Source organism: Lytechinus pictus, chromosome 9 (genome assembly GCF_037042905.1).
Source record: "Lytechinus pictus isolate F3 Inbred chromosome 9, Lp3.0, whole genome shotgun sequence".
Lineage (NCBI taxonomy): Eukaryota > Metazoa > Echinodermata > Echinoidea > Temnopleuroida > Toxopneustidae > Lytechinus > Lytechinus pictus.
The window spans coordinates 19,076,139-19,096,076 of NC_087253.1; the positions used below are offsets into that span (position 1 = coordinate 19,076,139).

The 19,938-nt window shown below is 38.2% G+C and overlaps 1 protein-coding gene across 1 annotated transcript; it reads left to right on the plus strand.

Annotated features, from left to right (window-relative positions):
* Positions 1–8,286: 8,286 nt before the first annotated feature.
* LOC129268164 (uncharacterized) lies at positions 8,287–18,106 on the plus strand. Its single transcript, XM_054905746.2, has 3 exons — positions 8,287–8,502; positions 11,689–11,875; positions 13,205–18,106. Exons 2-3 carry the CDS (start codon positions 11,689–11,691, stop codon positions 14,440–14,442), a joined length of 1,425 nt encoding a protein of 474 aa, XP_054761721.2. The 5' UTR covers positions 8,287–8,502; the 3' UTR covers positions 14,443–18,106.
* Positions 18,107–19,938: the final 1,832 nt, after the last annotated feature.

Below are 19,938 nucleotides of genomic sequence, written 5' to 3' on the forward strand. Positions count from 1 at the left end.
CTTTCGTGTATCAGTTGACAAATCATTTCACACCCGATCATAAGAGAAATAAAAAATAAGTCATCGGGAACCATAAAAAAATGAACATATTACATAACATATGGGGCACCTGCTCGTTTATGACGTCACAAATCCAAAACTTAAAATTCTAATAACTTTCTTAATCTTTTATTTTCTCAAACCTTATTCTTTATTATGTTTTCTGCTACTTTTACACAAACTTTTCTTCAGGGTGAACTTCCCCTTTATAGACGGAGAGGCATGCCTGGTGCCCGCCTGGTGATTCCCTGAGATGTTTGGTCCGTGGGGATGGGGGCGAGACGTATACCCCCCGCCCCCTCCCCATTAGACCGTTGTACAAATTTCGAAATCAGAAGTTCGCCACCCATGCCGATATAATTCATTGTTTTATTTTACCGGAATAAGGAAAGCTCATGATTATAATGTAAGATTCGGCATGAGGCACATTGGGCCTGAAATTTGCTGTGTCATCAATTATTTTTCATCCTTTGCATTTGTTATTTTGGTTTGAATCAATATTATTCATGTGGTAGCCTCTTATTTGTTGCCCGACGAAAAGTACTAGGGTGGTCCGCGAAACGTGACATTCGTGATTTTCGCTCTTCATTATTATCCACCTTTGCTAAATAATGACTACGTGCTACATGTATGTATGCATTTGGGTGTTTAGCAATATGCAGTATACTGCTTTTTGAAACGCTAAAGTATACATAATCTGTTAACTTCACAATATCGATAAGTTGATTTTAATAAAAGCAGACGGATTAGAGGAAAACAATGGTGAATGAAAATCGTTTAAAGAATAAGAGAGTTATAATATTTAAAGTAATATATGACGTCATTCATGTATGCGAGCAGCTGCTCCCCAAAAATTATAATAACAAAAATCTATAAAGTCAATTTCAATAAAATTTTTGGAACAATTGGACTTGTGTGGAAAGAGAAAAATCAAAGAATTAGATCAAAGAAAGTTTGAGAAAAATCGGAAAATAATGAGAAAAATTATGAGCAACTAAATATTGCGAGCACTAATGCTATGGAGATCCTCCTATTGACAATGTAATAAAGATGGGTGATGTCACATGCGAACAACTTTCCCGTTGATTGACTATGAGATATCCCCCAAATGTCTCTTTTTGCCCTTTGTTTGTTTGTATTTATTTCCATATAAAAAATAAAATATATACATGCTCAATTTAACATAACATACAGATCATATGGAGGATGGCCCATTTCAGGGGTATTAATAAAATACCACTGTTCTTCCATGGGTTACTTTCTACAGGTGATACAAACTCTTCATCCATAATGCATTCTTTGGAAATCTGTATTACATGCACTCCTATAGAAAGAATTCTTGATTTACTGATAGTACATGTATGTGATAAAGGGGGCAGTTTAAGTGAAATATATTCTAAAGTAATGGGAAAGTTGTCCACATGTGACATCACACATCTTTGTCGCATTGCCAATGGGAGGATCTACATTACAATAATGATCAAATGCATATAACTTTCTTAGTATTTATTCAATTTTTCCTCACACTTTCATTGATCTGTTTCTTTGGTTTTTTTTCTTCTGTTTTCGCACAAGCTATTTTGTTCAAAATGTTCATTTTCCTTTAATGGATTATGATTATAAAAAATGTTTACAGAACAACTTGTCACAATTTCATGATGGAGTAACGATTGTTCTCCGGGGCTTGTCAGACATAGCAACAACTAATGTATGAGCTGGTAATGTATACAGCCTTAGAACGTGTACGATTAACGATCGGTGATGAACGGTACAAAAATAATAGGGCAGATAATAAAAAATACCTACACATTTTTGAAGGCATTAGTTATAATTATTACACGCACGAGGTACCTTTTGAACAGTTCTCTTTGGACAATTTTCAAGGTGCCAAGACGGTGCCAAGAGTGGGTAATTATTCTAAAACTCGAGCAATTTACATTTTTCTATACATGACTTTGTATACAGCCAACGTATCAGCGGAATTTTATTTTTGTACATAAACTACTACTCCAGTAGTAAACACATTTATCTATTCACGTTATTCACCGCGTAATACGGTAATGATTTGATAATTCCAGTGTATTTGTATATCACTATCTAGTATCTACCTGTGTGATCGCTGTAGCCAAGTAGACTTTGATTTAACTGCACTTTGACTCAAATACAGCGATCACGGCAACTGCATTTCGTGAATATGTACTATTTACCCAATAGCTGCAATTTGAATACGACATTGTGATTATATCTGAATGCAATTCTGTCTCGATTTTAGTTTAAGGTCTTTTTATAGAACTTTAGAAGGTCGACTTTTATTGTTCAGGTCACGGCAAGGTACATCTCTGTTATTGTCTGGTTTCTCGGAACTCCAGCGGAAACCGCGTTAAGTGATTGACGCATGCTCGGTGACCTGACATGACCCCACGTACATGGAGCTCGAAGGAAGAGAATCGTAGTCTGGTATTGCAGACGTTGTCTAGCCGGAGGGTGTCTACGTCTGAGATTCTGGATTCAATTTATTTTCTATTTTCTGACATTTTTAAAGAAAAAATAGCTTACGGTTCGTTTTCGAAATTTTGTCCCCATTCCAAGAATAATACCGAAGTTTGAACGTCCATGGGGCTACCTTGATTTCATTTAAGTTATTAGTATTAATTGGTTCTCAAGGGGGTTGGAGGAGGGGGGGGGGTAATGGTAATGTTGATGACGACGATGGTAGTAAGGGGGTGCGGAACCGGGGTTGGTAATTCAGCCTCAAAATTATTTTTTCTATAAACGCGTACAAAAACGTAAAAATTACGATATTGATTATTTTGTATGGTCAGCCCCTTCATACCCATTCCGCGGTCGGAACATCATAGTGCAAGAAATGGGGAAATGAAGACAAATAAGATGAAGAAAAAGAAGAAAGAGAGGAAGTGAGAAAATAACAGGGGCCGCGGAACGGTTTTCAAAGTGGGGGGCTGAGCCAAAAGTGGGGGGCTGACCATGCTAAAAATCACAATCATATGTTCATTTTTACGTTTTTTGTACACGGTTTTGGAAAAAAGAGAGGGGGGGCTAAAGCCCCCCAGCCCCCTCCCCCCGGTTCCGCGGCCCCTGAGTAAGTAAGTAAGTAGGTATAGTAGGTAGGTAGGTAGGTAAGTAGGTAAGTAAGTAAGTAAGTAAGTAAGAAAGTAAGTAAGTAAGTAAGTAAGTAAGTAAGTAAGTAAGTAAGTAAGTAAGTAAGTAAGTAAGTAAGTAAGTAAGTAAGTAAGTAAGTAAGTAAGTAAGTAAGTAAGTAAGTAAGTAAGTAAGTAAGTAAGTAAGTAAGTAAGTAAGTAAGTAAGTAAGTAAGTAAGTGTACAAAAAGTGCGGGTCTTATAAATATACGATACCCCTGCAATCATTGTAGAAAATGACATCACCGTTTAGGTCGCTTTGCCCTCGACTCCTCTATCAAAATCCAGCTATCCTGTCTCCGGCGGCCCTGGGGAGTGGTGATGGTGGTAATGTTCATGATGAAGATGATGGGGCTTGGGAGTGAAGGTACGCTACAGGGTGCTACATAAGCACTTGCCCGATTGCCTGGGGCAAGTAAAAGTTAGAGTCGGGCAAGTGTTTTGAAGTAAAGACCAAAACTACTTGCCCGATTGGGCAGGCAAAATTCTCACAGTAGAATGACTAAAATTAGGGTCGATGATATATTTACCCTAATTTTGGTCATGGCAGGCAAGATAAAATCACTTTGGAAAAAGAAATGCAATAACAAGGTAGATCAGTTAATGTCATAAGAGAGAAAATGGTCAATGGTTTATTAAAACCGCAAAGTTTTCTTTTGAAGAGGTAAAACTTTTTTTTTCAAGGATTTTTTAGGGCAAGTGAAATAGATTTTTGGGCAAGTATATTCCAACTATTTAAACATTTACTTGCCCGACCTGGCAAGTGCTTCTAAAAAGTTATGTAGCACCCTGCGCTAATTTTCGAGTGATGGTAATGATGTGGATGATGTTGGTTAAAAGTTGTTGAAGATCATGATGATGACGACGACGGTACGACGATGATGGTGATGTGATGGTCATGATGATCATCTGGAATGGTGACTGGTGATGTTGACGGCGTGAATGGTTGTCGTAGTTGGTGACGACGATTTTAAAGACGACGATACAGTGACATGATTGTAGTGATGGCCATGGTGATGATGATGATGATGATGATAATGATGATGATTGTGGTTATGATGATGACGATGATAAGGATGTGTCATGTAGTAATGGTCCTGGTGATGATGATCATGGTGATGTCATGGGCGATGTTGATGACGGTATGGTTGTTGATGATGACGATGATGATGAATGATGGTGATGACGAAGGTGATAATGATTATATGATGATGGCAACGATGACGGTGGTGAATATGTTTTTTTGTTGTTGCTAATAATGATAATGTTAATGGTAATGAGTCTGATGACAATAATCTAAACTATGGTTATGGTGTTCGTGATGATGATGATGATAATGATAATGACAGTGGTGGGGATGATGATGGTGCAGTGGTGGTGCATCACTTCCCATAATGTGGCACTGGAAGTAAATATCCATCATGATGAAACCAAACTCTTCCTGACAACAATTATATCCTGAAATTTCTTGAAATGACTCATATTGTGGAAACACGCCAAACATCCACAGAGTTCATTTCACTTGCACTCCTCTCCACTCCTAATAAATGTATAAAATCCTGTGTTAAATGCGGGGGCTGACTGATGCGAAGTCAATATTAGTCAATCAATACTCACTAATGTAGTGAGAATTAAGGAAGTCACGGCAGAATCTTGGTGAAAATATATAGTATTTTCGTATATTTTAACTATAATAATGATAGTGATGAGTCATTTTACATTATTACAATGAGGAAATGCCGAACGGAAGTGTACAGTACATTGAAACGTTGTATTGCCGGAAATATGCAAAGTGGACCGTAATTCCCCGTTGTATGCATCATTGTTTTGTTAGTGATTCAAATACAATTAATTGATTGTACTTCATACACTACAATTTGATACGTACTTAAATCCTATGGTTATTCATTGTAATTGATATGCCTATTTTTACGGGATAATCGCTCGAATTGTGATAACACGGCATATAGATATCAGAATAAATCGGAAGGAGATTGCAATTTCTTTATTGTATGACTGTCAATACACGTTGCGTGAAAATTACTTGTCAATTTCCCATCAAATTGGTGACTTCAAATGAATCCTGGATTTTGATTGGCTGTTGAAAGTTGTTACCATGGCAGTTACTATAACTGGCTGGCAAAGTTATTTAGTTACCGTCATACTTGTAATCTACTATTATGAAGTGGGGCTTCAAGCATAATACTTCATAAGCCTACCCAGCGACTGCAGGTTTAATTCCAATTGATCTAATGCCATTTCGTCCATTATCCACATGGTCTAATTGCCATTTCGTCCAATTGCCATTTCGTCTAATAACCAGTTGGTCCGATAGCCATTTAGTCCATATACCATTTGGTCTAATTGGACTAAGTGTTCGTTGTGCAAAATGAATGAAAATGAAATGGATAGTAGACCAACATGTTATGAGGCAAAATAGTCATAGACGAAATGGTGATTAGACGAAGTGATGATTAGACCAAATGGTTGTTAGACGAAATGTTGATGAATGGAATGGTATTAGACTGAATGAATGTAGACCATTTGGTGAGTGGACGAGTTGGCAGTAGACGAATTTGCAATTTACCGTGACTGCCAACAGTCTTATGAAAGTGTAGAACATGGAGTATGGGGCAACATTTCTATGTTAAAAAAGGCGCAAGCGAAGCGAGCATGCGATAAATTGTACCTTTTGAAAAGGAAAATCAAATTTTGTGATAGATTTTGACATTAATTTCATTATTATCATATTTATCATTGTTCATGGCCATTCTTTCTTTTCTCCATATTTTCGTCTTGGTTGTGGAACTTTTGGGGGTCCAGTGCCCAACCCATATTTTATAAGCAATTCGTGGTCATAAAATCAGTTTGTTGATAAATCTCTTAAACACTTAATAATCAATTAATCACAATTAATCATAAAGCCTTGAGTGCCTTTGCACCCCCCCCCCCCCACCTTAAGAAAAATGGTAAAAAGAAAGGAAATTGGATGTTGTATGATCAAGTTTTCTGAATACTTTGTTAAAATCTATCACAAAATAAGATTTTTGTATTAAAAAAGCTCAAATATCTTGCAACCTTTTAAACAATATTCCCATACGCCATGCTTGCCCCCCTCATTCTTTTGGCCTATTACGCTGCTGATTTGACCAGAAATTTTCAAGCAATTGTCACATTAAAGGGATGGTCCGGGCTGAAAATATTCATATCTAAATAAATAGAGTGAAATTCACAGAGCAAAATGATGAAAATTTCATCAAAATCGGATAACAAATAACGAAGTAATTGAATTTTAATTAAGTTTATCAACATTTTGTGAAAACAGTTATATGCACATCGTCGTGAATATTCATTAGGTGGGCTGATGATGTCACATCCCCACTTTCCTCTTTCTTATGTTACTACATGAAATCATAAATGTAACATTTTTTCATACTTTTGTAAATGATCTGTCCTGTCTCCATTATGATGAAATAAGCTGTGGCAATAAATAACTATACTGCACTTAATCAGTTTTCAATCGAATTATTTTAGTTCTTGGCTATAAGGTCTTTGGTTCTTGGTAGAACATTTTTTAATCAACCTAATTTCATGTAATAAGATACAAAAAACAAGTAGGGATATGACATCATCAGCCCACCTAATGAATATTCATAAAGACATGCCTGGAACTGTTTCACCGGAATAATGCAAATATTTCCTATTCAATAACTTTGTTATCCGATTTTGATCAAATTTTCAGCATTTTGCTCTGTGAATTTTACTCTATTTATTGGGATAGAAATATCTCCAGCCTGGATCATCCCTTTAATGAAACCGACCTCAGAACGATCAAAGCGATATATCGATGGCGGCCCGTAACACAAAGCTTGGCGATGAATAGCAAATATGAAAGAACACTTCTCATTGGTTCCTATCCGGCACTTTGAACCAAATGCGTATGAAACATAGATGTTGGTTGGTCTATCTGTTTAGCGATTGATCGCTAATCTTTGTGTTACTGACCCTTGGACTGGTTTCATGTGATGTGACTGCAGCACGGCATTGCAGTTGATGAGGGTCCATGCGAACAAGACATGGTGGGGTGGGGTAGTTCAGGAGAAGGGGGAAATGTTACTGATTTATTGTTTATGTGTGTTTTTGCGCGTGTGTGCGTGTGTTTGGCTCTGTCAGTTGAAAGTGGAAACATCAAGGGATGTTGTTGTTTTGTTTTGTTTTTACAGTTTGATAGATTAGGCAAGAGCCACATCCGGGTTCGTGACCGTGCCCGCTGGGAGAAGAATTTACTCTGTGAGGTCATGCCTCTTCCTGTCCAAGTCAATCATGATTTGCCTAGTCTTCATTCACAGTCCCGTTTTACACTATATTGTAACGTGGTGGGTTATTTCCTCCTGCGACATTTGCTTAGAGAAGGGGAAATTAGGTAGTCTTACCATGCAGCGGGTCACGTCCATTAAACACTTTCTCCGTATAGGCCCATAGGCATATCCGTGGGTTTGCCACAATATTTTGGGACACGGTTTTTTTTTTGCACCAGCTATATAGCACTTGTTATTGGTCGGAAGAAAATAGCACTACTCATTGTTGATTACCGAGAAAGCAATACGAGATAAAAGTCTCAAGTTGTTATTTATATGGAACAAATAAGGACATTTGATTTACTGCCCAAAATTGTTCATTCCTGTACCCCTCCAACTCATGCATTCTCTCTCTCATATACACACACACTCACACACAATTTCATAACCGTTCTGTGGCCCCTGTGTATAGACTATAATTATAGGCTTAAGTGTACGAGATCTTCTGTAAACTATAAAAAGGGTGAAACTGAAGGGATTATTGTTTGCCTTCATCATTCATGCCAATAATGCCATATCCATTATCCAGGCTACTTTACTTTGCGTCGAACCTTGAATTACCCAGTCTTAGAATAGCATCCGGATTTGCCACTGAACTCTTGCTTCCGACATGTAGGTCCATGGATCCGGTTAACGTTTAGCCTACAGGCTACAAAGTCTGTATTTTGTAGACTATACGAACTGTGAAGTTTGAGTAAGAGAGTGCCAAGAAGGATGTAACGGCTATGCTTACAAACTATTTTGTCCACTACCTTATTAGAACATCTACACGCGTTTTCCTTTTATTTTGGATTCTTTGAAATAATATCGAGGAACACGAATTGTCAGTTTTCCATCGATGCCTATTCATTTTGAAAACATTTGCCTGAGCTAGTGGTTGAGTGAAATCGGCTTTTTTCATACCGACGTGTCGTTACCACTATCTTGGGTTGGTCTATATCGTCAAGGTAAGCGCCCAGACTAGACCGTCTCCTGATACGATTTCTTTGCCACTATCCTGTGGTCTCTCATACCTGCGTTCAGGAAAGAACGTCTCTTGATACGACCCCTCTGTGAATAATCTGAGTTCTCCCGCGTCTTTGTTCAGACGAAACCATCTACTTGTGCAATTTCTATGCCAATATTCTGCGGGCGCCAGCTAGCTCTCATTGGTGTTCAAACGAGACAGTTCCGACCTAGCTCTTTACCACTGTCTTGCGGTTGATCGCATTTGTGTTCCGACGAAAACGTCTCGGGATACGATATTTGTGCCACTATTCTGCAGTCTCTTAAATCTACGTTCGGGTGATGCTATCGGAATACGATCTCTGTATCACTATGTTGTGTTCCCTTGCATATGTATTTTTAAAGTCATCATAATACAATCTTTGTACCACTATTTTTGCGGTCCCTCTCATCTGTGTTCAGTCGTAATCGTCTCCTGATAGGACCGCTGTTGCTTATATTCTATGGTGCCTCTGCTTTCGGACGACACCATCATTTAAAATTGATGTACGATCTCTGTACCACTATTTTTTACGGTTCCTTCTCAGTTGCGTCTTGACGAAACCATCAGTATACGATTTTTGTACCAAAATACGGTGCCTAATAGTAGCATCTGCGTTCGGACGACACAATCAGGAATTCAGAATACGATCTATGTACCACTACACTGCAAAAACTCCGGTGTTGATATAACCCAGCCCGGAATCTATATATGTCCACACCAGAGAAGTGTTAAACAACACAAGTTTCGTTTTGGTCTAACACCAGAAAGGTGTTTGATTCCAAACTGGTGTTGTTTCAATACTTCTCTGGTGTGGACATAATATAGATTCCGGGTTGGTGTTTAATCAACACCGGTCGGAGTTTTTGCAGTGTACTATGCGGTCTGTCCCACCTGGGTTTTCACTAGATCATTTTTTATAGATATAAGCAACACGATATCCGCCTGTCCCTGAGATATTGTATGAACTAATAACATGAATAAAGTCAAATATCAACGTGATTCATGATCCGGATTTAGTGGAGTGAGACGTTATAGGCGACACATCCGTGAAACTCCCATGTCCGTTGGGTTTCTGTCTTCCGACTCTAGGTCTATATTTTCTGCATAAGGCCGTTTGTGTTATAGGCCATGCTTTTTTCATGTTTTAGGGGCTAAGTGTTTGGGGGGTGCGGCAGTTTTACTTGAAGAAGCAGGGCACGTGGCTAAAGCTATTCGACCAATCAGATCATTGTAGAAAATAATCACCTTATATTTCAGATCTTTGAGGGATTCTTGATGTGAAATTATAATTATGCCCTTTTTTTTGGGGGGGGGGTGTCTGTCTAGCCCCTAAAACTTACCACTGCGGCGTGTCACAGAGAGCCTAAGTTGGAAAGTCATACTGCAGAATATATGCATACCCAATGTTTATTGTGATGATAGTAAGACAATAGTCATTTGCCTTGCGTGACAGGGATGTGATTGAAGTGGTAATCCGAGATCCCAAACAGAATCAGGGAAAAAAACGTCGTCTAGCGTTTCTCAACTTCAACGATGTTAACGAGCTTCTATAGTATTTTTATTCCTTATTAGTAATACTCCGACAACTTCTATCGTAACTAAGTAATATAGAGTACATGCTGAATCAGCTTTATAAGGATATTAACGTATTTATTAAATTTCGTGAGTCCCCTCGCCATGAGATCTTGTATTTTGAAAACAACAAAATTTTTGTCGTTTTCAATAGATTTATATTTTCTAACATGCCTATGACATGTCCATACAGGTCTATTATGATGTTTATGTGAGTGGGAAGATGAATGGGGAATATATGGAGAAAATGGGCGTGTTGGGATATGCATGGGAGAGTGGGCGTGGTAAGGATATGGAGATGTTGTTGGTTTGTCGGTTTTTAATGGCGCTCTCATTAAAAAAAAATATATGCGCCAATCAATTTTTTTTTTTCATATCACTATAGTGTTTTTATTTTTATTACATTCGGTAGATAATGCCTTATATTCTTAGGAGAAATTTGAGAAATAGAAGGTCATTAATTGGAAAGAAGAAATTTCGCAAGCGCTCGCAAGCTTTTTTACAATCGATATGCATTGTAAAAGATAGCTCCTCTTCGCTTTGAGTGAAAGGGCGTTTCGAGGTTAATGGCGAGGAAGGGGTGGTGAATTGTGGAGAGAAAGGGATCTAGGGGAATGGTGCTGGTTGTGAGATAGGTGGCTTTTTTCACAGCGTTTGAACATGTTGCAGGGATGACTTCTGTCTTCTTATCCTTCCAAAGTGAAACTTAAAACCGAAGCAAAGAGGGATTGCTTACTTATTGTTATACTGAAAAAAAACCCGAGTTAGATCGGGCTAGACAGAAAAAACGAAAGAAATACGCATCCGTCAACATTATTTTATAGTGTGGACAAAAGGCGTGCCAAACCACTTTGTGTGTGTATGTTGACGTAAAGATAATAGAACGAGACAATATAGTTTGACTTTGACATTGGCATTGCCAACTAAAGTAATAAAATCAGTGATCTGTCATTTTCACCAATGGGCATGACCATGAGAGCGTAAAGACTTTTTACACCTGGATGAGTTGTCATGGCTATTTGAATGACTTCAATTGTTTTGTTTAATGAGATATAGATATTGTTTGTATTTGTCCTTGTCATTTACAACGAAAATTAATGATAACTGTAAAAGATCTGTATTTTTAAAGAAATGTGAAACCATGAACATGTCATAGAGCTGTATTACACCCGAGTATAAGTTATCATGGCCGTCGGTATGACTTCAATGATTCGACGAGATAATTGCAACAAATTGCAAAATAATAAATCGTCTATTTTATGCTTTTTGTCATGACCCTGTATCTGCTGTATAGTGCATGCTCTATGATTTTCCCCTTTATCACGAAACTGTAGCCCCATCGCCTGCAAGGCGTACAACCACATTAGTCTCCAAATATAACTATAATGTTTTCCTTGTCCTTGTTTAATTGTCAAAATACTCTGCAATATTCTTTAACTTCACGCAATCTTTCTTTGAAAACATTTTCAGAATTGTCATGTAGAGTTGAAAAAGTCAGTATCATCCCATTTTGCTATCAAAATGTTCATAAATTTTCAATCCTAATTGGTATATATATATTTTTCTGCTACAGATGGACAAATGGATGAATGTCAAAGATGGGGATGGCGTCACAAGAAATCACTTATCACCTAGTAGCAATGACAACGATGATGCCAGGAGATCACCGAGGTCGTCCCCGATATCGCCTTCGAAATCACCGCTAAAGTCGTCGAAATCACCGTCTTCCCCTCGCCTCAATCTTTCAAACATACCGCCAGGTGAGAATGAATGAGCTTACGATGAATTGCAAAATTTTTGTGAAACAATTCCTCTGATTGGTACTTCGACGCTGTTTTGCACAAATTGCACATGCAACGATGATCTTGATTTGTCATTCAGATTTAGTGATTGATTGCAAGCATTCCTGTTACAGAGCATTGGGAAGCGATCCTGTGAAGACCTTTGTCATCGGTTTCACTGGCAGATGTTATAAGCTACTGAAAGTCCTTGCATCTGATTGGCTTAGGGAAAATAAGCCGGTGGAAACTACCCTCATGAGCTTATTATCAATGAATAACAACTAATATAAAACGAAAAGGACTAAATGACATTACTTGTTCTCCAAAGCCAATTAACGTTGCGTTTGCTCCGGGGGGGGGGGGGACTTCCATTGATGAATGATTACCGTGCGTGACTATGGGGTTTAAAAATTTTAAATGTTCTGAAATACACCCCTTAACAAGTACAAGTATTGGCGTGTGAAACCCTACCCTTAAAAAGTATTGAAAAAAAAACAGTAACCTTGACAAGTATTCTCTGAAGCCCCCCCCCCCCCAACAAGTACAGCGATTATTGTTATGTCACGGACGTGATCACGGACGTCGGCTTTACCTTTACTTTCGGTTTAGTACCACCCCACACACCTCGCTCAAATCGGACCCTAAACACGTAGTGTTGGGGCAAAAAGTACATCCTTTATAAAGTATTTTAGTCTTTTTATACCCTCTCAAATTGGACCGTAAACACGTATTTTCCCTAGCGAAATGTATACCCTTTTTTTCATTATTTTAGTTTTTTGACACCCTTACTACGTTACGTACGTAACGTGCCCTATCTTGAAAAAGAGATCCTTTTTATGTTTTTTTTTTTTTGGTCACGCATGGTATCCACTCGTCAATGGAAGTGCCCCGCCCCCGGCCGGGGGGGGGGGAGGTCGCTCTGAGTTGCATTTGCGAGTTTATCATGGTTCTTCCCTTCCAAAATTGAACTGGTAATGCACGAAGGTTTAGACGTAACATGCCAGATTTAAACGATCAAATCAAAGTCTACTCTTAGAATATTCTTCATGATAATTATAGGAACTGAATCTTTAGTCATTGTTCATGTTGATCAACAGGAAATGTCATCGATAATATAAGGTGATTAACGTGATTTGGTATCTCTCAAGTTGTTGGTTTATCCACTTGACTACCATTTATAAAATTAATATAATACAATTTTCAAAAACATACCAAGATAACCGTTTAACAACAATGGTCATGTCACGTGCTATAGTTCTTATTGTCTTGATCATTAAATGTGTACTTCTTTTTTATTGTATTTCGCAGATCCTCGGAAATGGACCTCACTGCATGTAGGAAGCTGGGTCGAGGCGGTAGCCGCAAAATATGCCTTCGTAGTGAACAAGTCGGACTTTCAAATGAACGGAATGGGATTGTGCCTTATGAAACGGGAAGGATTCTTATTTCGAGTACCCGAACACGGTACGATTCTTTTCGAAGATTTCCGAAAGAGACTTCGGCAGTATCTCACCGCATGTCGGCAAAGGGTGCGGACTACATATTCTCACCCAGCGACTGCAACACTGCCCGGTAGAGCGCACCACTTCCCGGCACCCACCGCATCGGGGGCGTCACAAGTGCCGACATCACCCATAGTTCAACCCGGTCGTGCGGGTTCTCAGTTAATTGCGCCATTTTCGGCGCTTCGGAACGTTCTTGATCGCAACCCATCGGGAGTTTCCGGGATTCATCGGTCTTTGCACACGGTACCACCACAACAGGAACCGTTGCCGTTTCGGCACATTGCACCGTTTCCCGGGAATAATCCTCAACCACCGGGACGAAATGATCACACATTTCTGCCACCATCTCAAGCCGGGCCGTCCGCGAGCACGACTGGACAATCGTCCCCTCTAGTGGCCAATATAAATGGTCAGTTCTATGCAGCTGCTTCCCACATAGTCGGTGCATCACCAATGCATCCACGTCTTCCTATCCCCGGTTTACCGGCATCTGCAGCAAAAACATCATCTCCTTTGCACACGACCCTTCCGACCTCAGCTTCCACCGCTCACCCTACACCAGTTCAGAGTACCTCAGTGTCCACGTCGTGTCAAATACACAATCCTCCAGCCGTTTCCGACCATCGTCTCCCAAACTATCCCCACGTGGGGAATCCATGTTACCTCCATCAGTCACCGTACTACCGATTTGTTCCTATCTACCGAACAATGCGAGTTGTCGGGCGTTTTGAGCCTGTACCATATGGGTATCCACCCACTGTACCCTCAACGACACCACCTGACGCCTCTTCAGACGTCCCGCCAAACGCCACACCAAGCGTCCCGCTAAATGCCCCACCGAACGCCACGCCAAACCCCGTGTCGGAATCCACAAGCCAATCACAAACCTCCATCGCATCTCAGAGCACGACGTCACCGCCAATCACCCAATCGAAAGCTCTAGATTTGTCAACATCAAATAGTACTAGACCCGCTCCATCTCAAGACCAGAATGTGCCTTTCAGCGGCAGTCATAAGCGAATCAAAACAGAACCTCAATGAAAATATAGTTTTCAAGAAAATATTGATATGTCATTATTGTACACTGTAATAACTGGTGTACACCGGTTAACACCATAGTTTTTGCTGTGTAAAAATATATACAGATTTTATATTGAAATAGACAGTAAACTGTCTTTTCAAGGACTATTAATTCGCGCTACCAGATACATAACCAGTAGTCTCTATTTCCCCGTATTTATCACGATTTTCTTTTCGGTAACTTTCCCAGGAGGGAAGCAACCGCGTAGCTCAGTTTTCGCCGCGGCTGTAGCGATTTTAGCTCGCGTACGCATGCTGTGCGTGCAGTGAAAATGACGTCACTATCAATATTTTGACATGCCTACATTAACCCGACCAAATGCGATTACCAGGTGATAATACCGTAATGATATTATTTTTAACTTGATAAAACTGGTAGCGCGAATTTCTTTATTTAATGCAACCATTTCCCCATTCTGAATTTCAGCTGCAGAAATAAACCCACCTTTTTGTTAATTATTTATTGGAAAAAAAAAATCTTGTATATATAATTCCATTTTCTTTGCTTTAATTTCACCCTTTTTTTCATTGATCTGATGAGTCCACCACTGGTTTACCTCTTTCAGCTTTCGTCCATTTCGTTTTACCTCACTTGTGATTGGATGTGTGTTTTAATTGCAACTCTGGATCAGCCAATCAAATTCAAGTTCCGATTGCATATAAGCCAATGGCCTGCCAGGATGTAGACATCATGCAAAATGCCACTTGCTGATTGGTTGATGCAGTAATGGTGGCATGGGAGACCGTCAGGCAATTGATATACTATACTTCTCTTCTGATTTACGCAACCAAGTTTTTTTCAGCGATCGTGTACCAGTCCCATTTTGCTCAGAATCAATCAGATGCAATGATTTTCTGTAGTATATATAATCTGTCGTCAAAAACTACTAAAAATCTCGATGGAACCCATGCAATGAATCGTTTCATCAACATTAATTTTGTCATCCGATTGTCAGGGGCCTGTTCCTGAAAGAATTGTGATTAATCGCAACTCAAGCGCAAATCGTAAGTGCGCATGTCTAATTGGCCAAAAAAAAATCAAGTTCCGATTGATTTCAGAGTTGCTTTTGATTGCAATTCTTTCTTAAACGTGTCCCTGGATCTTACAACTTTCTTTGATTTTGTTTGGCTGAGAAGGGCAATTTCTATGGTATCTCTCGGGTAGAATGGACTTTGTCGGGTAAGGCATCCGACAAATCTTTTCATGAAATACTCCCAGACTTGAAACTAAACTCGTACACCCATTTAAACATAACAAGACAAGTAGCTCCCCATTTCTTTCCAACAAAACAGTTCCAGCTGCGAAGGGCAGTTCCTATGGTAACTGTCGGATAAAAAAAACTTTGTCGGATAAAACGTCAGATAAATCCTTTCATGAAACACTCAACAGACTCGAAACTAAATTCCTACACCTATTTAAACATAACAAAACAAGTTGCTCCCCATAACTTTTCAAGGAAACAGTTTGAGCTGAGAAGCGCAGTTCCTATGGTAACTGTCGGATAAAACGTCAGACAAAACCTTTCATGAAACACTCAACAGACTCGAAACTAAATTCGTACACCCATATAAACATAGCAAAACAAGTTGCTCTCCGTAACTTTTCAACGAAACAGATTTAAGCAAAATAATTTGGCATGAATATCATTGGCGAACTTTATAAAGGTAGTAAGTTTATATATACCTCTACTTTCATCGTTTCTTTCTTTATTATCACCCACTACCTCATTCTTTGTCTATTATATAGGCCCTATAGTTCGATTCTTTTCCAATTTTCCACTTTAAAAGGTCTTTTTATAAAATAGTTAAATTCTGCAGGACCGATGATTTTCAAGCTATAGGTGTAACGGGTATGTATCATACCAGTAACGCGCATACATTCGTAATTCCGAAGCTTCGTTATTCCGAAGGTTCGGATATTCCGAAGGTTCGTATTTCCGAAGGTTCGTATTTCCGAAGGTTCGTAATTCCGAAGGTTCGTTAGTCCGAAAACGAAATGAGGTTCGTAATTCCGAAGGTTCGTTAATCCGAAAACGAAATGAAGTTCGTAATTCCGAAGGTTCGTTAGTCCGAAAACTAAATGATGAACGAACCTTATTTCGTTTTCGGACTTACGAACCTTCGGAACAAGGAACCTTATTTCGTTTTCGGATTAACGAACCTTCGGAACATCGAACCTTATTTCGTTTTCGGATTATCGAACCTTCGGAATAACGCCACAAATGTTCGGATTAACGAACCCTTATACGTTTTCGGATTAACGAACATCGAGGTATAGGCAATTTACGTGTTTCGGAATTACGAACCTTCGGAATAAAGAACCTTCGGAATTACGAAGTGTAACCCCAGTAACGTAACCTTTTGAACATCTGTAAATGAAAGATTCATTATCATTCTTGAAGTGGCTATACTACTTTTTAATAGTGCGCAATATAATGCTTTTCCCCGAGTATAGTCTTACCGAAATATCATCAGGAATGTGCACACGGCCACGCAATTACCGTGAGTATAGACAGATTAATATTTCGAGTATGAACACGGTCATGAAAATGAACTGAATCACCACAGTAAATTGACCCGTTGTCCGTACATGATTTATTGCACAAATTTCGCCACAAGGCACACGCTTCTCCCAAGTCGTCATTATAGAGAAAAGTCTACCTCTTTGTGTAGGAGTAACAGGGAAAAGCAGTTATACCTCATGATCATTTGATTGATTTACAAGCTTATAAGAATAAAAAAAATATAATCAAATATAAATTATGTATGCCTGTGTGAAGAGACTCTTCCTTTTTGCGCTTAATATTGTGTTCCTCGATCATTATACACAGACAGTTCAGATTTTAGTTTATTTACCATTCCACATAAATTGTTATTCAGTGTTTCATAATGTATTTGCTCTTCAATAACTGGGCTTTAAAATCTTCTCTTGTTTATTTCGTATTTTTTCCTATAGTCTTCAGGAAAAGTTGAAACCTCCAATAATAATCAGTGACGATGATTATACAAGGAGTTTTTAAAATAAGTTGGTAACAGTATGAAAAGCACATGCATAACAGTTTTTCATGCATATAATGAATATCTTGCCATTATGTACACGGCTATCAGGAAAAAATATATCTTAAGAAATACTGGAAGCTCTTATAATTAATTCGGTATTGGGTTCTACAACTGTTTTTTTTTAATATTGTGAAGATAATCATTGTCATATAAGTTCTCTTTGCATGATTAACCTGTATACCTCTACGTAAGTGTTCTGTACATTTAGCAACTTTTCTTGAGCAAAACATGATCATATAATTTTGTATATCTGCTGTTTCAATAAAATCAAGAAATATTTTCATTAAAATCTGCTTCCAACAAATAATGTTTGGAATTCACAGTGAATCCTAATCTTTATTTTGAAAGAATGTTGGGAAATCAAGTTCATTTTTTACAGCTATTTTAATGTGGAACCATGTATATGTTTCTTTTCATGGTTATGATTGTAGTTTATTTTGGGGTCTCGATTTTCAAGGATTATTTTGATATATGTAAATATCCATCTCAAGATTGTTAAACATGGATTATCTGCGTTTTTCAGCTTTGCTTTCAAAATATAATAAAGTTTATATTTGATTTTACACATCTCCTCTGTTCGAGTTACGCATTAGTGTGTATTTTTGACATGAAATTATTTTTTTTTTCCTATTGGCTGGTTTTCTTTCCTTTTTTCAATTCTTCCTCATTTTCTCCTTTATTTCCTCTCTCTTTGATTCTTTTTCTGGTCTCCCCCATTCTTTTTACGCCTTCTTCCTTATACTGCTACCAATTCTCCTTGTTCCTCCTCTTCTCATTCTTCTTCTTATCTTCACCCTTCTTCTTATTATTCTATTTCTTCTCTTCATCAGCATTTATCTTCCCGGTTTTTTTTTCATTATCTCTCACTCTCCTCGCTTGTTCACTCCAGCCTTTCTCCCCCTCTTATGTCTGTCTGTCTCTATCTGTGTATGAGCGTGTGTTTCTTTTCGTTCTATAGAGCCTACAAATTAAAAGGAAAAAATAGTTTTATTCTCTTCCCCTTTATCACAGAATGAGCAGGAACATTGGAGAAGAAGTTCAGATTCAGATATTTTTATTGTCCAATTGTAATCGAGTACAAATGGAAATTCAATTTGTTCACACAAAATAATTTAGAATATTACATGATACACACAAAAGATTACAAGATACACATAGTAAACATTATACAAATCAACAAGCAAAGATAAGAGAAATAAAGATGAAGGGGGGGAGGTAACATAACTTCAAGTATGGCTATTAAAGGGGAATCCAGCCTTGGTCATAAAATGTTGTGTTGGGAAGGAGAAAAATAAATTAAACAGAATGGTGAAACTTTGAAAGAAATCGGACAAGCAATAAGAAAGTTATAGCTGCTTTAAAATTTAGATCACTAATACTATGTAGATTTCAAATTGGCAACTGGGTAAGTAAATTATGACAAGGGGCAAGGAAAACTTTCCCATAGGCCATGTATTTTATTATCAGGGATTTGTGGTTTTCTCCTAAGTACCCATTCCCCCGGGGCAGTAATCTAAATATAACCCAGGTATTATATTGTTTTATGTCATCATGAAAGAAAAATATAATTTGAAATAAAACTTTTGGAAAAAATGACATTTTAGCCATAATATGTATTGGAGTACATGGAAGAGTAGTCCTTGCCTTACATCACTATGACATCCCATATGCGGCCAATTTGAAGTCTCCATGGGTATAGTGATTACCAATATTTACAACTTTTAAAAATTCATAACTTTCTTGTTGTTTGTCCAATATTGTTCAACCTTTCACCTATCAACTTGTCTGATTTTTCTTTTCCTTATAAAAACAAGTTTTTATTTGGGTTGGATTCCCCTTTAAATGCACGGATTGAAACTGGAGTGCACGGGGAGTATATACATAAGAGAGGGGGACCTTGTCGTACACACGCACCACCTTCAAAAACGCTTGAAAGGTGTTTTTTTTCTTCTTTTATTTAGATGCGAAGGGGCATGATATGTAAATTTAAGAAGTCTTGTATTGAGGTTAAAAAATTCACAGAAGTGGTATGATGATACGTGAATGCTTTTTTGTTGACAAATGAAAAATATTTACGCATGTACAACGATATCAATCAGAGGATTCCCTGGGGTTGAGGCGAATAAGAGAGAGAATGCGAATAAGAGAGAGAGAGAATGAGAGAAAAAATGTTGGGAGAGTAAGAAGATTGATGGGGAGAGGGTAAATTGTTCATGAAGAAAGGGGAGAGAGGAGCGAGGGCGGGGCAGTGAGTGAAAGAAGCGGTAATTAAGGAGCGTAAGTGAGAAATTATCACCCGAAATAGTAAAAGTAAAACAATACTGAATTTTCGTTATACTTAATTTTAGATGACATTATTGGCAAGTACTTAATGGTTTTTTTTTTCTTTTCAATCTT